This window comes from Pithys albifrons, chromosome 6 (genome assembly GCF_047495875.1).
Source record: "Pithys albifrons albifrons isolate INPA30051 chromosome 6, PitAlb_v1, whole genome shotgun sequence".
Taxonomy (NCBI): domain Eukaryota; kingdom Metazoa; phylum Chordata; class Aves; order Passeriformes; family Thamnophilidae; genus Pithys; species Pithys albifrons.
Genome location: NC_092463.1, coordinates 57,954,527 through 57,972,482, shown reverse-complemented (window position 1 = coordinate 57,972,482; position 17,956 = coordinate 57,954,527). Strand labels below are relative to the sequence as shown.

The following is a 17,956-nucleotide window of genomic DNA, read 5'->3' as shown; positions in this document are numbered from 1 at the left end:
CCTTACCTTACAGGAATCACCTGTCTGAAGGATGGATTGACTTCAGGTGGGCTGTCTATTTGAGGCAAGGTAATATCACCTTTGTACCTCCTGTTTGGCCAGTACAATCCATACCCATGAAGACTATGACATGCACCAGAAGAACATCATGTGGTTACAACCCAGGCATGTTACAACACTCTCATGTTTTCCTAAAGCAGGCAGAAACTTTGCTGGATTCGCCTACCTTGAAAATATTGGTCCATGTCAACCCTTGAATTTCAGCTGACATCATCAGAGAGGGAAGAGATGACATTCCCTTTTCTACTTAACATATTGTACCTCATGAAGTGTCAAGGAAAAGTAGAAGTGTTATCTGTATAATTAACATCAACTATTGGGGGGGGCGGGGAGCTATGGAAGCCTCTGGACAGAACAGTGTGCCAACACCAGTAAGATATTAACCATCAGCCAAAATAACATCAGCCACTATTTTCAGTTTAAGAACAGAGGGCAGAGGCATAAAAGATTTGCTCAATTAATCGTGGGATTGAAAATTTTCCAAAGAGCTAAAGATACTTGTAAGATATAATAGAGCACAGCCCCCACATCTTTCATATGGAGGTCAAGCTCACAGAAACAGCCTGCTGAGAAGTCTCTGCTTGTCCCAAAATGAGGAATTGCATGTTGCAAGAGCCAGCATCTGGGGGCTGCTTCCGAGAAATTCATGTAGTAAAGCACTTCCACAAAGGTGCCTTACCTTGCTGATAGAATCCTGAAAACAGGGAAATGAAAAGGAGAGATATAAAATGTCTCTCATGACAAAGACTGTAAAATAACTAGGAATAAAAGTTTTAACAATCTTGTAAAAATTTACCATTGTCCTCACTGTGCTTGGCAGTTTGGGGGACATAATGGTCATCAAGCAGCAGAGTGGCAGCGAGTCTTTCATTGAAAAAGTGGTGACAGCAAAAGCAAAAGGACACACTCTGTCACTCATCAACCCACGCTTCATTTTTTGTAGCCATCTACCATTATTATTGGCCATGTGATTCCCCGAGCAGCAAACCAAGGCTGTAGTTATTTACAGGTCACTGGAAGTCTGGCCTGTGCTGCAGTGGAGTTTTGGTTGTATTTCACAAAAGATAGTTTTATTTATGTTTGACTAATGCAGGCATAACTGGAGGCTGATTTTTCTTTTCTTGGCTTTCAGTATAAACACTCATGGCAGCTCTTTATTTTGGGTGCCGACTGAAAAACAGATTGTTTTGTAGTTGCAGGAGACTGCTGGGTAAATCACAGGACATTGTTATTGCAGCTGAAGTTTTCTTTCAAGAAAGCAGGAGGAGTTGCTTTATTTTTTAATTCTGTGCGGTTTTATGTACACCGTTCGCTCCAAATATTTGATGTTTGCCACACTTGTTATGAGTTTCTCCAGAGAGATGCTGTCTTTTGACAGCAAAAGATAAAGCTGACTGATATAAATGAGTCACAGTACCCCAACAGTAATTAACAGTGATGCAATACCCATGTGAAAAAGAGGACTTGAAGAATTAACTGTTGAGTTTTCTTGACGATGCAGCTGCACTTTGAGAGAGAAAGCTCAACCCATCATAGAACTCCATTGTGTACATTAGAGAAAAAAGCTTGGCAAGATACATTAAAGATTTTTGCTAAAAAGATACAAATATTTTGCAAGGGCAAAGGGCGCTGAGGCAGGCTGTACTTACTTCCAAAGGAAAGTAGGCAGTATGACAAAGAAACAGTAATATTTTTTTATCTTCATTTTCACACTTCATCATCTAAGAAAGACTGTCTTTTTCAACCTGCTGAACTGATTTAAGCCACCCCAACTCTAAATTAACTTTTACTTAAAAGTCAGTCTATGACATTCTAATCTAAGAAGTTATCTGTGCTTATGGTTTCAGCCCAGTTCTACAGAAGGCCAGTGCTGCTATTTATAAATGGGATTTTACTGTTCTATAAAGTTCTTATACAAATCTCACGGGTCGAAAGAGAAGGAATAGTTGGGTAAGAAGACGAATGATTGAAGCAACTGGTTTATAGCACAATATGAAACTTGACACTGTTTTCTGCTGCCAGTATGATTCCCAAGTGAGATGGATAAATTGTGGTCAAGACCTGGACAGGTTAACTAGTGGTCATCAGTGCTGGTGGTACCTTTATATACAAAAAAAAAAAAAAAAAGAAAAAAAAAGGATACTATTGGACAGGGCATTTGAAATTTAATACCAGACATGAAGCAAGACATCTGTTGGACTCTCATTTGTTTCTCTTTGAATGGGCTTTAATTGAAAGCTCAGTGAAAAATGCAGGTTACATTCTTAGTGTTATCCATAGTTTTTAACAGCAACAACATCAGAACAGTGATGCTTCTAATATTTATACACTTTCTAATTGGAGATGTCTAAGAGCAATACATTATCAGATATATATATATACACACAATTTCAAGCAATTAAAAGTAAATAATAAACCCCTCCTCCCAAAACCCTGAAATAATATATTTCCTTACACTAATAATGTCTTTTTCACATATACTTGACAAAGAGTCATTTTAAGTTACTTATCTTAAGAGTTATCTGTTAATGGAGATCCTGGACCAGCCCCATTAAAAGTTCAGTTTTAAGTTTATACAGCTTGTGAGCCACATAACCAGTGTGGCTTTACATTGTAAACAAGTCCCAAATGTCTACAATGATTGGAATTAGTTTTGTGTAAAAGAGATCTGTGATAGAATAAATTTAAACCAATACATTAAAAAGAGAGAGAGAAAGGGAAAGAATTAATAGACAAACAAAACAGTTTTGAGAGATCAATTATGTGATTATTTAAAAAACAAGTTAACTTAATGGTAAGATTCTTATTTTCTGTACAGAAAAGCTCCGGTTCATCCAGCTTTAGCTGCTCTAGAAAGACATCCTTTTAAAAAAGGGTTGATTTGTGAAATTCAAAAGCAGAGCTTCCAACTTTAAAAGCCTGCCCTTTGGCAGTATAAGTACAAAGTTTACCAAAAGTTTTTCATGTGACTGTTCCCGTCTTGTTTTGTTAGGATAGATGTACTAGCATTTGGAAACCTCAGCATGTGCACAGATGATGTAAGCACAGAACTAATCTTCAGCAGGGAGGAATCACCCTACCCGCTGCAGGACTTAAAAAGGTACAAAAATTTGTACCTGGAAAAGTTCAAGTGAGAATAACACAAAAAAACTGGAGACAGAGGTGAAGCTAAGAACAGTTTATGGTAATCTTGAAACTGCTGCAATCTTGCTTACTTTTTAACAAAACCACAAATAAAAATCTCTTGAACTTATTGAGTAGGAACTGGTGTAACTCCAAATGGAAGACAAGGCTGAGCAGAATCCTACGGTTTAGTTAACTTGTGTCAAATGGGATGCGAAGGCAGCTGCAGCTCTGACAGAGGTGATCGAAGATGGCTGACAAAGTTTGCAGTAGCTCATAATGTCCCATCTGGTTTATTCACTTGTTTGAACTGTCTAAAGGGCCAACTGCAGTTTAGTCATGTTCCTCTGGTGCATGTTGTGATGACGAACTAATTCATCAGACCTGGCAAATTTTTTTTGACAGCTGGGCCACCGGCAGCTGAAAGGCTTTTCACCTGTTAACAAAACACCCTGTTATTAACTGAGCGTACAGCTCGTCTGAGACACTGCTACGTTTGTTCTTTCTGCAGGGTTGTGAGGAGCTGGGCAGAGCCCCTGGCAGGAGGAAAGGCACCCTGGGCTGTCCTGAGAGGGTGTGGGACTGCCTCAAATTCCGCTCTCTGCTTTCCTGCATCTCCCTCAGCTGATGTTTACTACCAGCCTTTTCAGGTGACGTAGGACACCTTGCAGTGGTTCATTCCTGAAGAGAGGCCCTTGCTGGACAGTGTGTTGCCATGTCTGGGCTACTCTCAGCTCTCAAATGAACTAGTTTAAAAGTCTCTCTGGCACTTGCACAAGCTTCAGTCAGTCACACCTCGGGCTGTGGTGCAGACATTCTGTTACTCACAGCAAAAACTGTCAGTGACTGTTTAGAGCTTGACCTACAATCAAGGAGAGTTTTTTCCACCTAATTCAATGAGTTTGGGCTGAAGTGCTTTGAAACTGGTGAGTGTAAGTGAATATGGTAGAAGCAACAGAGTTCAGCATAAAGTCTGCTGAGCCAGACTCGAAGTTTTCCACTACTGTCTAAATAAAGTGGATTCACATCTATGAGAGATGTTAAAAGCTCAAAATAGTATTTTCTAATATTTCATTACAAATGAATCCAAACAAAGCACATTCAAATTTAACAAGAAATGCTATCTCTTTTTAGCAGTTTAATCTGGTCTCTTGATTTTCTGTAATGTTTAAGTGGAATTTGAGGCTGTGTTTCTGATGCCACAGGAATGCTGATGGAATGCTTTCATTAGCTCAGAGCAGTGCCCAGTGACTCATGCCTCTTTTTTGCATTTTCGTTTTTTTTCCCCCTCAAAATAAATGCAATATTTTAAAGTAGTTTCAGCTCTGGTGCTGGGCTCTTCAGTGCTGTCTGCACACCTCACACTGTCCAACACACTCAAGACACACTGGGGTGGTACAAACTCACCCAGACATCTCTTCTTATTTGCCCTCACACTTTATGCATTTTGCAAACATCTACATTCAGGCAAAAGGGGATCTGGGATTGGCATAAATGTGTATTTCTGTTCGCAAACTAACTCCCATACAATATATTTTAGGTGGGAGAGAGATGCCTGAAATCTGCTTTATCCGCTTAACACCCATGCTGGCAAAAGCAACAACTATCTCACATGAGTGCATAAAACAGTATGGGACAAAATTGATCTGCTCAGAGCTACTGTTAAAAGTCACAGATTGTATCAACTGGTCTTCTTTCATCCAAGCAGCATTAGCAAAAATATCCTGTGAACTGATGGGAGTTATCTATTACTGGCCAGTTTTCACGGAACTACCACAGTAAGGGCACCACAGTTTTGCTGTTCCACAGGCAGCTCTGGTTGTCCTCTCTATTGATCCCATGCTGGGCACAAATTACTCTGTGCAGCTTCATGGGATACCAGAAGTCACATTTCCATTGCTAAACATGTATATGGCTGTATAGGGCTTTCCATTAGTTCATTTGTTTTGCTTCCTACAGCAAAACAAATTTTACTGTGTCACAGTAAAATTGCTTGTGGAGAAAAAAACCCCTAAATTTGTAGCTGAACAAACAGTTTGGCAGTTGACCTAAAATTAGGCTGGAATTAGATGGAAGATACCTGTGCTTTGCTTCATCAAGATTTAACATGGAGCAAGCCAACTTGAGCTTGGTGCTGTTGCAAAATTTAGGGTGTTCAAGAAAGACAGAGGAATGAAGCTACAGGTCAAGATGGATATGAAAAATCCCCACCCACCACTCTGGCTCATTCCCCTCAGGACATGTATAATTACAGTCAAAGGAGCATGACACATCCCAGTGTGGAGAGGAGCACCCAGCTGGGCTGCACAGACCCTGCAGGCAGCAAACCCACACAGAATTCTGTGCTCTGAGCCTGCCAGTGCTCAAAGGAGCAGCTTCCAGCAACGTGGGCCTGGATCACGTGGAGCAAGGAGGAACTACAACAGGGAGATGAGTTTCACTAGGGAAAAAAAGAGAGCAAGTTCCTCACTTTAGCTAATCTGGGGTAAAAAATCACTGGAGTCATGCAAGTCCTGAACTGGCAGATCAGTTAGCAATGAAATGTGGGGGGGACTGTGGTTCATCCCAGCTTGCTGGCACGTGACAACCACTTGCCATTTTGTCTCTCCCAGAACGTTACCTCTTGCTGGTTAAGAAAACATCTTTCTTCATGCAAATGAAGAGCCCCAGGCCCTGCAGCTCAGCAGGAGACTATGGGGAGAGCCCAGGAACACAGCCGTGCCCTCTACCATGTGCGGAGTGCAAGTGTAGATGTGGCCAGTGCGGGAAGCTTTTATTTGGCCAGTGCCACAGAAAATGCCATTGTTCTCAGGTGAATCATTTCCTTTATTAAAATTTCTCTTTTATTTTTGAAATATGTGTTTTTATGGTCCGGAAGAGAAAAAAGAATTCTTAGCAGGGAGAAAAAGATTTTCAGGCTCCTTGTCCATCTGTACAGAGACTGAATTTAAAAGGTTAACACCAGTATAGAAAGTCTAATAACATGCCAAAAGTGCTCAGTAAACAATTACTTGGTAAAAACACTGCATACATAGTGGAAGGAACAGAAAATGTCAGTTCATAAGAATAATTCTAAAACTTAAAACTAAAATAGAGGTTTCTGCAGTTGCTCCTTAATGGTGTTTACATTTGTGTGAGGGCAGAGGAGACTAAAATGGCCTCCTTTTTCCCCCCCTGTATTTATATGAAATACTATGGTTTCTACAAAAAAGGCCCTTGAATATTTGAGTAAGCTTTTACTTTAGTGTCTGTCAGTGTGAGTTTGCAAAAGGCACTCCTTTTATCTTCTGGAGAGATTACAGAACAAGCAGCAAGAACAAGAGCTTTGCTGTGCTATCCTGCATTAGGCTCAACTGACACTTAGGAGAAGCATGAGTAGGCATGAATACTTTAGATTACAGACCTTTGGCTGGAGCTAGAATTAAAATTTCTATCTTGTAGGGTTTTTTCAGTAAAGGCAGTAGATCAACTTGACATTTGTGGGCTGAGACCATGACGTTCACTTCATAATAGCTGACAAAATTTATTTTGCCAAGCTGAAATTTCTTTAAACATGAAGGAAGAAAGCATAGTTTCCCAAATCACCTAAATCCCTCTGTGAAAAGTGACTATCACATTTGGGGAATACAGTCACACTGAAAAATCAGCATACTCTGAAATTCTTTCTGTTATTTTGAATATTTCACTCCTGGTTAAGAGACTTTCTAATCACATCATTTACAACAACATTGATTTAAAATTTTAAAATAATGAAATATAAATGTGAAGAAAAGTTTACGCACTTGTTTTACCTGTATGAGTCCTGGTATGAGTCTTCAGATGATCAGACCTGGAGAACTTTCTCTGACAGGTTTTACACTGGAAGGGCTTCACACCTAAGTGACAAAAAATTAAAAAAATTTATTCTTATATCTCAACACCTTTTGGAAGAGTGAATGAAATCATATATTTCTGAAATTTCAAAAGCCTGGATTTTTTTTTTTTTACTAGTTACTGTAACTGCTCCTCCCAGCTCCATGCCTACACATTACAGAAAGTTAGTCATTAATCAGGCTACTATCCCTTTGTAACCTCATATTCCACATCTTCCAGTGTCTGGGTCTGAAGCATCTGACCATCATAAACAAACACCCACTTACACTGTTGGACAAAGGAGGATCTGCAAATGTTGCTCTGATCCTGTGGTTTGGTACTATTGGTATCGTGTATGAGCAAATATGATGTAAGAAGAACTGAGGTGCAGAAGGATATTTTTATATGCTCCCAATATGTTTAACTGACTTCACACTCCCACTTCACACATGGCACATAGGGCTTCAGCACTGTTTCCCCCAGGTATGTTCTAGCATGCAGTTGCTAAAAATCTATCATGCCAGTAAGTACTTTTACCACCAGCTTTCAGAGACACTTCCTATCTCTCAATAACACTTTTTAAGTGAAACAGAACATCTTTTGTAGGCAGAAATCCACCTGTGAAGAACTACTCCTCACTGAAGAACAGTGAGTAAACCAATGGCCAGTCCCTGAAATACGGGAGACCCAGAGGCAATTTCTTGCTGTGGCTCAGTCAGAACACTCTGAACCCCTTTCTCATGTTCCATGCAGTGCACTCATGGTTACACTCCAAGCTAGAAGGCTGGAGTCATCACAATCTCCCCTCTTGTGACTTTGAGAAGAGCAGCTGCCTCCCCTGTCCACCAAAGACCTCCAAGAACTCCTGAAATGACCTGTCTTATCAGTTTCCAGAAAGTGGTGTATGTGCAAAAAAGAACATATCGAATTTGGACTGGACTCACAAGTAGTTTTGGTTGTCTTGGAATATTTTCCACCTTAAATGATTCACTGAGAAAGAGACACAAGTCTAGCTTGGATCTGGACCCATCCATGACTGCTGCTGCCCTTCTGCTGGTTGTGAACTGCCACACACTTTCCAGGTTGTTTTTACAACTCAACCAGACAGGTCTTTGATGTTTCTCTCCTTGCTGCTCCTAGAATCCTTCTTTGGTTGGCAGAATTCAACAGAGCCTTAAATCTAAGCCTAAAATGCTGAATTGGGACCTTAAGCATTATAGTTGGTGTGATTTTTCCTTCTCCACTTCTGTTTTCCACCTCTAAGCACAGGGCAATACCACAGGCCTTTCAGGCTGTGCATATGCAGCATTCATCTGCCAGAATTGCCACCTGAACATCAGCACACCAACAGAAACATGTCAGGTTACACACTGCCAACTTCTCCTTACAGAACTGTTTAGTTTTTTAAAATTATATATTCCCTATATAGGGTGTATACTATGGAGCAGTTTCATTAAGAAAACTGTTTCAAAAGATGGTTGTAGAATGTCAAAGTCACCTATACAACCACGGTAGTGCTGAAAGGCTAATTAAAAAGCCCAGCCACAGCCCTTTCCTAAAACTAAATCCAAGAATTTGGCACTATGGGTATTGTGTATGAGCAGACAACATCAGAAAAATAGAAGTTCAGAAGTGTACTTTGAGGTCAACATTCACATACAAACATGAACTCCACTTAACAGAGAAGTCTTGTGAACAAACCTGTGTGCCGTCTTTGGTGCCGTTTGAGTTGGTCTGAACGAGAAAATCTTCGTTCACAGTCCTTAAAATCACACTGATAAGGTTTTTCACCTGTAAAGGAAAAACAGTGTATCAGAAAATGTGGCTAATTGAAGGAACACATCAATTAGAATCAGAAGATGCAATATGTTACTCTGTCTGAAAGACTTTTCTCTGGTCTAAAGCAGTCTAGTGGTACACCAGGACTCATTTGCTATAAAACCATACACAGCCTGTTGGAAAGACTGGCATAATTCTGCTGCATTGACACTGATACTAAATCTGCTCATTCTGAGAAAATAGTCTATTAAGTTAAAGCTACAAAAAATTTCGGGCTGTGTGGGTTTTTACCTTTTTTTTCTACTGGAAAAGAACAGAAATCTCTTGGTTTATATTTCTGTAAAAAACACATTAATTCCTTTCCACTTTTCTCATTTATATGTCATTTGTACAAAAGATCAACTTGCAGTTTGCTCTAAATTGGATTTAAAGAAAAAAACTAAATAAATTACACCCATGTAAGTGACATTTTTAACCACACTAAATTAATTAAACTGAGCAAAATTCAACCACAGAAAAACCCATATTCTTCCCCAAAACACAAATTAACTTTCTCTATAAAGTACCGTTACACAGAATTTCTCACATAGCTTCACAGCTCCCACAGGCAAGGCTTTGAATTATTGCAAAGCCTCATGTAAACATAAATTTTCCCTTCCTCCCATCCAGTTCAGCAGAGATCCTCAGGGTGGGGTTTCTCTGGGATGAAAAGCAGGATTCTGAATTTTTTAGAAAAAGAAATCCCTATAAGATAGAGTCAAATGAACACAGTGTTCAATGTGAAGGACTTCACCAACCACATAAACATGCAAAAAGAAATGCAGCAAAAAGGAGTTGGAGGGAAAAGGGAAATAGTGCCAGAGAGTAGCAGAGCACAGAGTGGTGAAATTTGGCCAGCACAAACCAAAGCAACCCTTATGCTGTTACACGAGGAGCTGCATGATCTTTCAGATCTGATGCACATCTAAGACTAAGGTCCCTTTACACAACACTGGAATCTGCCGAAGCCTCAGCTACAGTTACATTAATACCCACAAAAAGCCTGGTTACAGTGCCACAGCACAGGGGCCTCAGCACAAGCAGGAGTGAAACAGCTCTCACTGCAAAGCTGGGAGGATCCTGGGCTTTATCTGGAAGGCACACACAAGTGCAGCTGCAACCTGCTTTGTCTGCTGTGGGACTCTGAGATGTAAACCAAAGATTCCCTAGGAAGGACCTACAGAAAAACATCAGCTGAAGTAGGCATGGGTTTAATAGCTCTCTGTATAATTTTAAAAACATGTCACTGATAAATCTTCATTGCAAATGTCTACATTTCTGATCCTACTATGATGAGGAACTATATTCTGGTTTCATTGGTATTCTGAGATATCAAAGCAAAGCAGTTTAGTTTAAGGCAGATGCCTTCCAAGCCAGATGACACAGGATAAGGAGCATATTAAGGAGAGCATTCCAAATTCATACTGGTGTAGCTAAAATCAAAATTTTACAAAAGCAACTACATCTGCAAGGACAAGCTAACTTCCTGTGACAGTCACCCAAAGGAGTTTGCTGATTCTCAAAACTAGGTGTGGACAATTTCCATGTCTGCTGTGCTTAATTTATTAGCATAAGAGATTAAAGTTGCCACAGGTGTTTGAAATAGTTCCATACACTTTGACCACAAGGACTCCCTTGGGGGTGCCTGCTTTTCAGAAACCACTTACTTCCAAGGAATTCAGCCCTTTGGCAGATTTAAGAGGGGGAATGTCAGCAGAGCAGAATGCAGTGACAGGATGATTGTCTGCTAATTGCAATATAAATGCAAAAGATGGTTAAGGAGGGATCTAAACAAAACAGCGTAGCGGGTCTGATGGCATGCAAATAAAAGTATTTCTTTAAATACTTTGAAAAATAGTCTTGATCAAATTAAAGACAAGTTTAACCAATGCATATATTGAAGGAATCAATCCAAAATTTTTACATAGGGATGTGATGCCACTGCGACTAAACAAATAAACAAACTGAGACAAGGAAATAAACGGAAAGAGGCACAATATTTGGGCAGAAATCCTTTAGTTATGAAAATATCTGTTAATGATGTCACCTTTTGATGTGGCCACATACAATTTCAAAACAAAACAGGAGATGCAGATGAAGCTTCAGCAGCCCTTCCCTCTGGGAGTGGAAGGTTTCTGTGACTGCTTACATTACTGAAAGGGGGCACACTAAAGAAAGGCTAAACTTGGTGCATCATGAAATAGCAAAGATCAGAGAAGATAGAGGGAATGGCAGATCTTTAATATTTAGCAAAATAGTTAGAAAAAAATAAAGCCCAACAATGGCAGAACAAGTGTGAATCAGCCTCTGCATGTATTGCAATAAATGCTTTTAATAAACTGATTTGCTCAAAAATAGTTAACCTGAACTGGAGGAAGAATCCACCTTTTCTCTGGAGCAAGTTCATTTGCTCAAATGCATGTGAAAACAAAAAATCCTAGTGCTGTAACAGTTGCATAAAGTATTCATATTGCATTTGATTAAGGAGTTCTGCAAAAGCCAAAGCCTGTCACTAACAAGAAACCATTAGGAGAGGAGGCTGATTTTGAACCCAGAGACTGACTGCATTTGTGAAAGAGAATCTGAAGGTTGGTCTATACTCCCTTCACTGATTTAAGCCCCTTTCTTAAATAATTATACCCAGTTATTCAAACAAATACAATCTGACAATCACAATTTTGCCTTGGTAATAAAACATCTTTCTATTCAATAGAATTTGCTTTAGTAAACTCAGATAAAATGTATGTTTATGTGTTTACTAGGGAGCCCTTATAGATAACATTTTCTGTCATCCTCAAGCCATAGTTCATCTGTGACATGTCACTGCTGTGTTGAAGCTAATCTTGTATTTTAAATTCAAAAGTATTCTTATTTTATCCTGTAGAAATGACAGCCTAAAAGCAATCCATGCTGGGTAAGGCCAAAGGCCATCCAGTCCAGCAGTCTCCCACCTTGGCTCACTGAAAATGCATGCAGGAGAGCCAAAAATAGCAAGGATGTGACAGTGCTTTCCCTGGACACTGTCCTAGATTCCAGCACTCTATGAGTGAGCAACTTGCTAAGCCAAAGATGGCTTTCTGTTTAATACTTGCTCATGGAGTTTCTTTCCAATAATTTGTCTAGTTGTTTCTTAAACGTGGGTAAGCTTTCAGCTTCCATGGTATCCTACAGGATAGTATTCCATGGCTTTAGGTGTGAAGGTCAGTATTTCAAAGTACCATCAATGAAGCAGTACTACCCTAGAAGTTGCTGCTCTAGATTCCTAAGAGTCTCCAGACTCTGAGAGTCCCAAGGATACCAATTTCTCAGTCCACCATCTCCGTGTACAGGGGACACAGCTCTGTCTTTCCAAGGTGTTGCAATGATGAACTGCACTAATGACTATAAAGCATTTAGCACCACAGTGGCACACACACCATAGTAAAGGAATATTTGCTTTTGTCCAAGCAAAGAAATCATTGTTAGATGAGTAAGATAAAAGTCATTACTAGACCTCACTCCTTACACCTCCCAGAGCCTCAGAAATTCACTACTCAGGCCTGAGTCCCACTCCACATAAAGGCCAACCTTCCTGACCTCCAGATTCTCACACTCCACCGTAGAAGCTCAGACCTGCAGCTGAGCTTACTTAGGCCGAAGAATATCTCTGGCAGAAGACATTTCCTCTGCAAAGATGCTCAGCTTTGTGTTAGGAGAAACCCAGTTTTCCAGTGAGTGGAACTGAACTCAAAGGGTCTCTGGCAAGAATGCTGATGTTTCCACAATAAGTGAAATTTATGGAGGTCTAGACATCAAATTGTTCCTGCAAGGAAATGTCTGAAGTCTGTCACAAAATGACAATTCACATTATTTGATGTACTGTTGAAAAGTTAGATGTATTTTTGCATTTCCTTTCAGAGGCCTATCTGCTGAAGCAAAATACACCAAGATAAGAAAAAAGCTTTTTTGGCTGTATGTGTTTCAATAAAGGCATTGTTAAGAATGAATAAGCAGTCTTGAAGGATACAAAATGTTAACATCTTTTCAATTAAGGTTGTTTGAAACACTGGTAAAAACTGATTACAGAATTCCACTTTGTGTTTCAGGGCCTTGTTTGGTTTTGCAATGCTGCAACTGGTGAAGAATGGAAGATCTGATGAGCCAGTCCTATTACAGGAAGAAAAAAGATAACCTAGAGCCGACATTATTCTGCAAAGATGGTATCTGTTGGTTTGATATTAGATGTATGTAACAACTTATTTTCAAATCATATATTCATAATTTAAAACATTGACCTACCATTAGACTAAGACACTGTAAGGTGGAAGAGCTTCAAATCCATGAATGAATCCAGGACCACCTTACAGGAGGACTAGTTAAATTTTATGTTGGCTGAGGAGAGGTACACCAAATACAGCCAAATTATCCTCTACTTAGCTGACTTTTGACAGCTTTCCTGGTTTTAAACTGGCTCATCAGGACTCCTCCCCATTGAAACAATTGAAACAGAAGAGGAAGAGACACATCCCTTTTTTGTTAAGAATATTAGGTGGTATGTTTGCCAACTGCTGTCTCTCTAACATGCTAACTCCACCAAGACCAATTCCTTTACCTAGTGGAGAATTTCAGAACTGGGGTTTGGAGTTCATTGGGTTACAAACAGAAGGATGATCAGAGAGCCCAGGAGACACCCACATAATTATCAACATAAACCAACAGCCTCACTGGAGTCACATTGGCCCCTTAAGGTAGCCCCTAACATACAGAAACTGCAGATGGAGAAAAGAAAGAAGGTGCAGAGAAGTGTGAACTGTATCTACCGTAACTGTTACCAACATGACACATTCCTCATAGTGATGATTGATCTGCCCTCAGAGAAAACTACTTTCCAAATTTTGTTTTTGACATGCAGGAGACACAAATCAGGGTTAGACAAAAACAAGAAATTACAAAGGAAACTGGAAATGGATTTGCATCATAACTGTCAGTTCAACTGCCCTGAAGAACATGGGAATGAAAATGACCACTACAGCCACTAAATCCAGACCATCCACACACCAAGCAGCCAAGAAACTGTGTTAACTTGGAAGTGTTTGCAGCCTACCCACCCCAGATGCTCCCACACAGCACAGTTCACCAAACATTCCCAAAAAGTGGGACTAAGACCACAGCAGGAGGAAGAAAATGAAAAGCATCGTATTCTAAGCCCTTACAGCAGCCAGGAATTCGGTAAGTAAAATTTCCAGATCATAGTAACAGGAAATGTCATGGGCCCATACAACAGGCTGAGGACCTGCCAGCTGATAATGGGGGAAACTCCCTTCTGATGCTAAATCCGAATGCATCAGCCAGGCAAGTAACCCAAGCCATTTTCATACCAGCAGTGCACCATCCCTTGCTTCCTCTCTTCAGCTGCAATGAGAGCTTGCACAGCAATGTTTGCATCACCAAATACAAGCTTAGCTAATCAGATTGGCCTCTTACAGAAAGTAACTTGAAAAGATTTGAGAAATAAGTAAGTTCTGCGGTCAACGTATCAAAATGTGTGGGCGGGAAGATCTGGGTCCATCTGTACAGAAAAGATGTCTGAGGGGGAAAAAGGTTTTTCCTCTACCCTGTTCCACTACAGCATAAACACAATGAGGGGCATATATGGCCTCAAAGACAATGGAAGAAGCATTTCCAGGGGTGTCAGACATCCACAGGCCTATTCCCCATGTCTTTTGGGGCTTGTGTGACTCTACAAGCCTAGATTATATGTGGTATAACTCTGAAGTCCTTCAACAGCTAAGGAAAAAAGTAAAAATATATAAGCTGAAGTCCTTGTGATTCATCCAGAAATAACATTGTGAAAGCCAAGCAACTAAATGGAATAAAATACAGGACCAGGACAAACAAATAATGATTGTTAAAATACAGAGTAAATCAATTTAGGAATGAAAGAAATAGAGATTTTGAGAAAAATTTAGAGCTGTTGAGGCATACTGCAGAAAAATACTGAATGGACTCCAAAACATCCCTAAATTTTCTTGTTTCCAATTTATTTCCAGAAAATAGAATAGGCTTTCTGTAGATCTCCATCTCTAAACCCTAATTCTTATTCTGAGCAATGTTGAAGATGGGTATCTGGATATTTTGTCACTTTCCCATTCAGAAATTAGAAGCTCTTTGTGTTCATTTCTCACCTATAAGCATTTTATGCAATTAATGAACTACATGATCCCCAAAAGGAAAAGTTTGCAACTATCTTTTATGAAATATTAGAGCATCTGTTAGGTCCCCACAGCATGCACTGTCTTCCTGTTCTCTCTTTCATCCCTTTGACCTTCTGTCTTATCAGTGACATCCAAATTAACAGATTTTATCCACAGATTTGTAGATAACCACAGAAAGAACTGTCTAAATAAAAATATGATAGACAACTCAAAAAAATGCATAAGGAGCACACCTAAAGATATATCATAATTTTACATATCCAACAGTATAAATCTTACTTACAATAGGGGAAATAACTCTGTTTGCTCTTTGGCAAGGTGCAGCAGAGCATTGGATTTCCACATTTTAAGTTGTAAATTTTATTGCCTGAACTCAGAGAGAACCCAGACCTTAGCCTACAAATGCCTGGCTTCAGGCTCAATTCTTCACAGAAAGATCCCATAGCAAGGAAGCTATTTGGCAATCCCAGCCTTCAGCCCCAACCACAAAAGGCTTACACAGGAGAACAGAGGATGCTAAATGTCTAGATTCTTCTTGTAGAGGGAACTTCTCAATAGTTAACATTAGGTAAGATTTGGAGCAAGATTCAGGGCTCCCAAATGAGGAGGGAAAGAAGGAAAAAAAATTAAAAGGGAAAACACAGCCCTAAGTGATGGTCTGTAACAGTAAGGGAGGGAGGTGATCTACTCACTGTCAGTGCTGCTCTGTGTTTTTCTCCACTAGATTCAGAGAGTCTGCTGCACCCAAAAGAGGGATTGCCCAGATGAGAGAGGACATAGGCTCTTATCTGACAGATTCTCACAGTCCCTGACCTGGCAGGTCTTTTCTTGCCCCTCATGTTCTTTTCAAGTTCCCCTGCCCACTCTGCTGTGCAGTGTTGTACCAAGATGTATACCCACCAGTGTGCTTTCTGCTGTGCATCTGCAGGTGGGACAGCTTGAAGTATCTCTTGTTGCAGCCAGGGTAGGCACACATGAAGGGACGCTTCTCGTTTGTCTCACTCGCCGATCGGACGATAGTGGGAGCGACTCCCGGCACTCGTCGCACATCCTACAACAACAGAGACCTGCTCATGCAACCTGTGTGTTTCCCAGCTCTTACTCAACATGTTCAAAGGCAAACAATCAGAGGCACTTGCCCAGGACAAAGAGACTTTTAAACAGATCACACTGTAAACAGGCAGTTTTATTTGATTCTACATTAATGATCTGCAACCTTAGCATACCTTAATCTGTTCTTTGCAGAGTATTAAAATTATTTGAAGGTGAAATACAGTGAACTCTGCTTAGTGAATTCTCTCACCAATACTTATATGTAAGATTAAATGGCCCACACGGACCTCCTGTATAACCACACAACCCTGGCAGAGCTCTTACTGGCATAGGAAATAGTTTTAAGCTTATACCAGTGTAAGAGATAAGAGCATGAGCCAGAATATTATTATCCTTTTTATTTTAAATACTCATATGAAGTTAAAGGACTTGGAAATTAATTTCTTGGATTAATACAACCTGATTAAAACCAAAACAAAAACAACTGTCTAGGTGGAGCTGATGAATAGTTCAGCCTTAATGCATTTTGGCCACTGTCACAATGTTCCATCAAAGATGATCTCCTCCTTCTGGGACAATTAAAGCTTCCTTAAACAATGTCAACCACTTACTTCTATTCACTCAACAAAAAGCTGGCTCAGGAACCTGTTTCTGAGAGCTTGCCACTGAATAATGACTTGCTAAACTATACAGAAGAGAAAAGATGCTATATCTAAAAACACTGATGTATGTTGGCAACACAGAGCAACACAAAAGAGACAGATATTCTGTAATGACTTTGCCATCAGTTTTAAGAAGGTATATCTTTTACAGTGGTATTTATTAATGATATGACTGCCTCAGAAAGGGAGGAAATTAACTCCCATGAATGGTAAGTTCCTTCCAAATATTCTCTAATTGCTTGGTCATTAGGAAACAATCACATTATATTTTAAGGTAATACATTTAAATTAGTGACATTTCAGAAATACATAAAAGTAAAATGTCACCTGACACTTTCATATATATAATTATCAGACATAGTCCATCATAACCACAGAAGCTTCACATGGCCAGGGTGATGATTGGAGCTGGAAGTTGGGAACCAGATCACATGTTTTGGACTATCCTGAGAACAATGCAAGGAGTATTGTCTTGCAGACATACTTTAGAAGAAATAAGCAATTTTAAATTACTGCATCAGAAAGAAATCTTAAGTTATAGTTCAATGGCTTCAGTGAAGTCAGGAGACTTACATAAAGCTTTTGTTAATAACATAGGGCAAACCACAAATCAAGGATGGATTTGTAAATTAACATTATAAACAGGCAGGAATTTTAGTTCCCAATGGAGAATGTCCTACTATACTCACTTGTATGCCTCTAAAAACTCCATGGGTGTGTATTCTGTATTGGGCCCCACAGCTGTATAACATGGGAGCACTGTGGTTCTCATTTTCATATCCTGCTGTATGGCTGTAAATAAAGAGGGGAATAATGGAAAAATTAAGTATTTTTCAATATTTGGCTCCACGTGAGAGGTTTTGTTTCTTAAACCAGTGATAACTTATGCAGCATTCACTTTTATAGTCATAATATCCAAGTTCCACTGAAATTCACCAAAGGAAACCTGCTCTGCCTTCAGATGGATTTGCTCCTGCTGGCACAAGGCACTGCCTCCATACATATATCTATTAGTACCCATTAAGACAGTCCAGTAAAAAAAAAAAAAAAAATTTGTCATGATTTGAACGCCGATGTATTTCCACGAAGACTTTAGGTAAGAGGGAAAAATTCACATAGCAGCATAACAGTGTCATGTGCACATGTACACATTATTTATCAGTTAAATGTGGGACTGGCTATTGCTAACATCTT

General features: G+C 39.7%; 1 protein-coding gene across 6 annotated transcripts in view; it reads right to left on the bottom strand.

Annotated features, from left to right (window-relative positions):
* Positions 1-1,211: 1,211 nt before the first annotated feature.
* Positions 1,212-17,956, bottom strand: part of WT1 (WT1 transcription factor) — a 38,816-nt gene continuing 22,071 nt past the window's right edge. The window contains exons 5-9 of one of the 6 annotated variants that reach the window (XM_071559059.1): positions 17,452-17,554; positions 15,948-16,098; positions 8,737-8,826; positions 6,966-7,058; positions 1,212-2,160 (exon numbers count right to left, since the gene is read on the bottom strand). In XM_071559059.1, the coding sequence (XP_071415160.1) occupies positions 2,135-2,160; positions 6,966-7,058; positions 8,737-8,826; positions 15,948-16,098; positions 17,452-17,554 (463 nt within the window). In that variant the 3' untranslated portion in view covers positions 1,212-2,134. The other 5 variants (XM_071559060.1, XM_071559057.1, XM_071559058.1 and 2 more) reach the window with 5 other exon arrangements.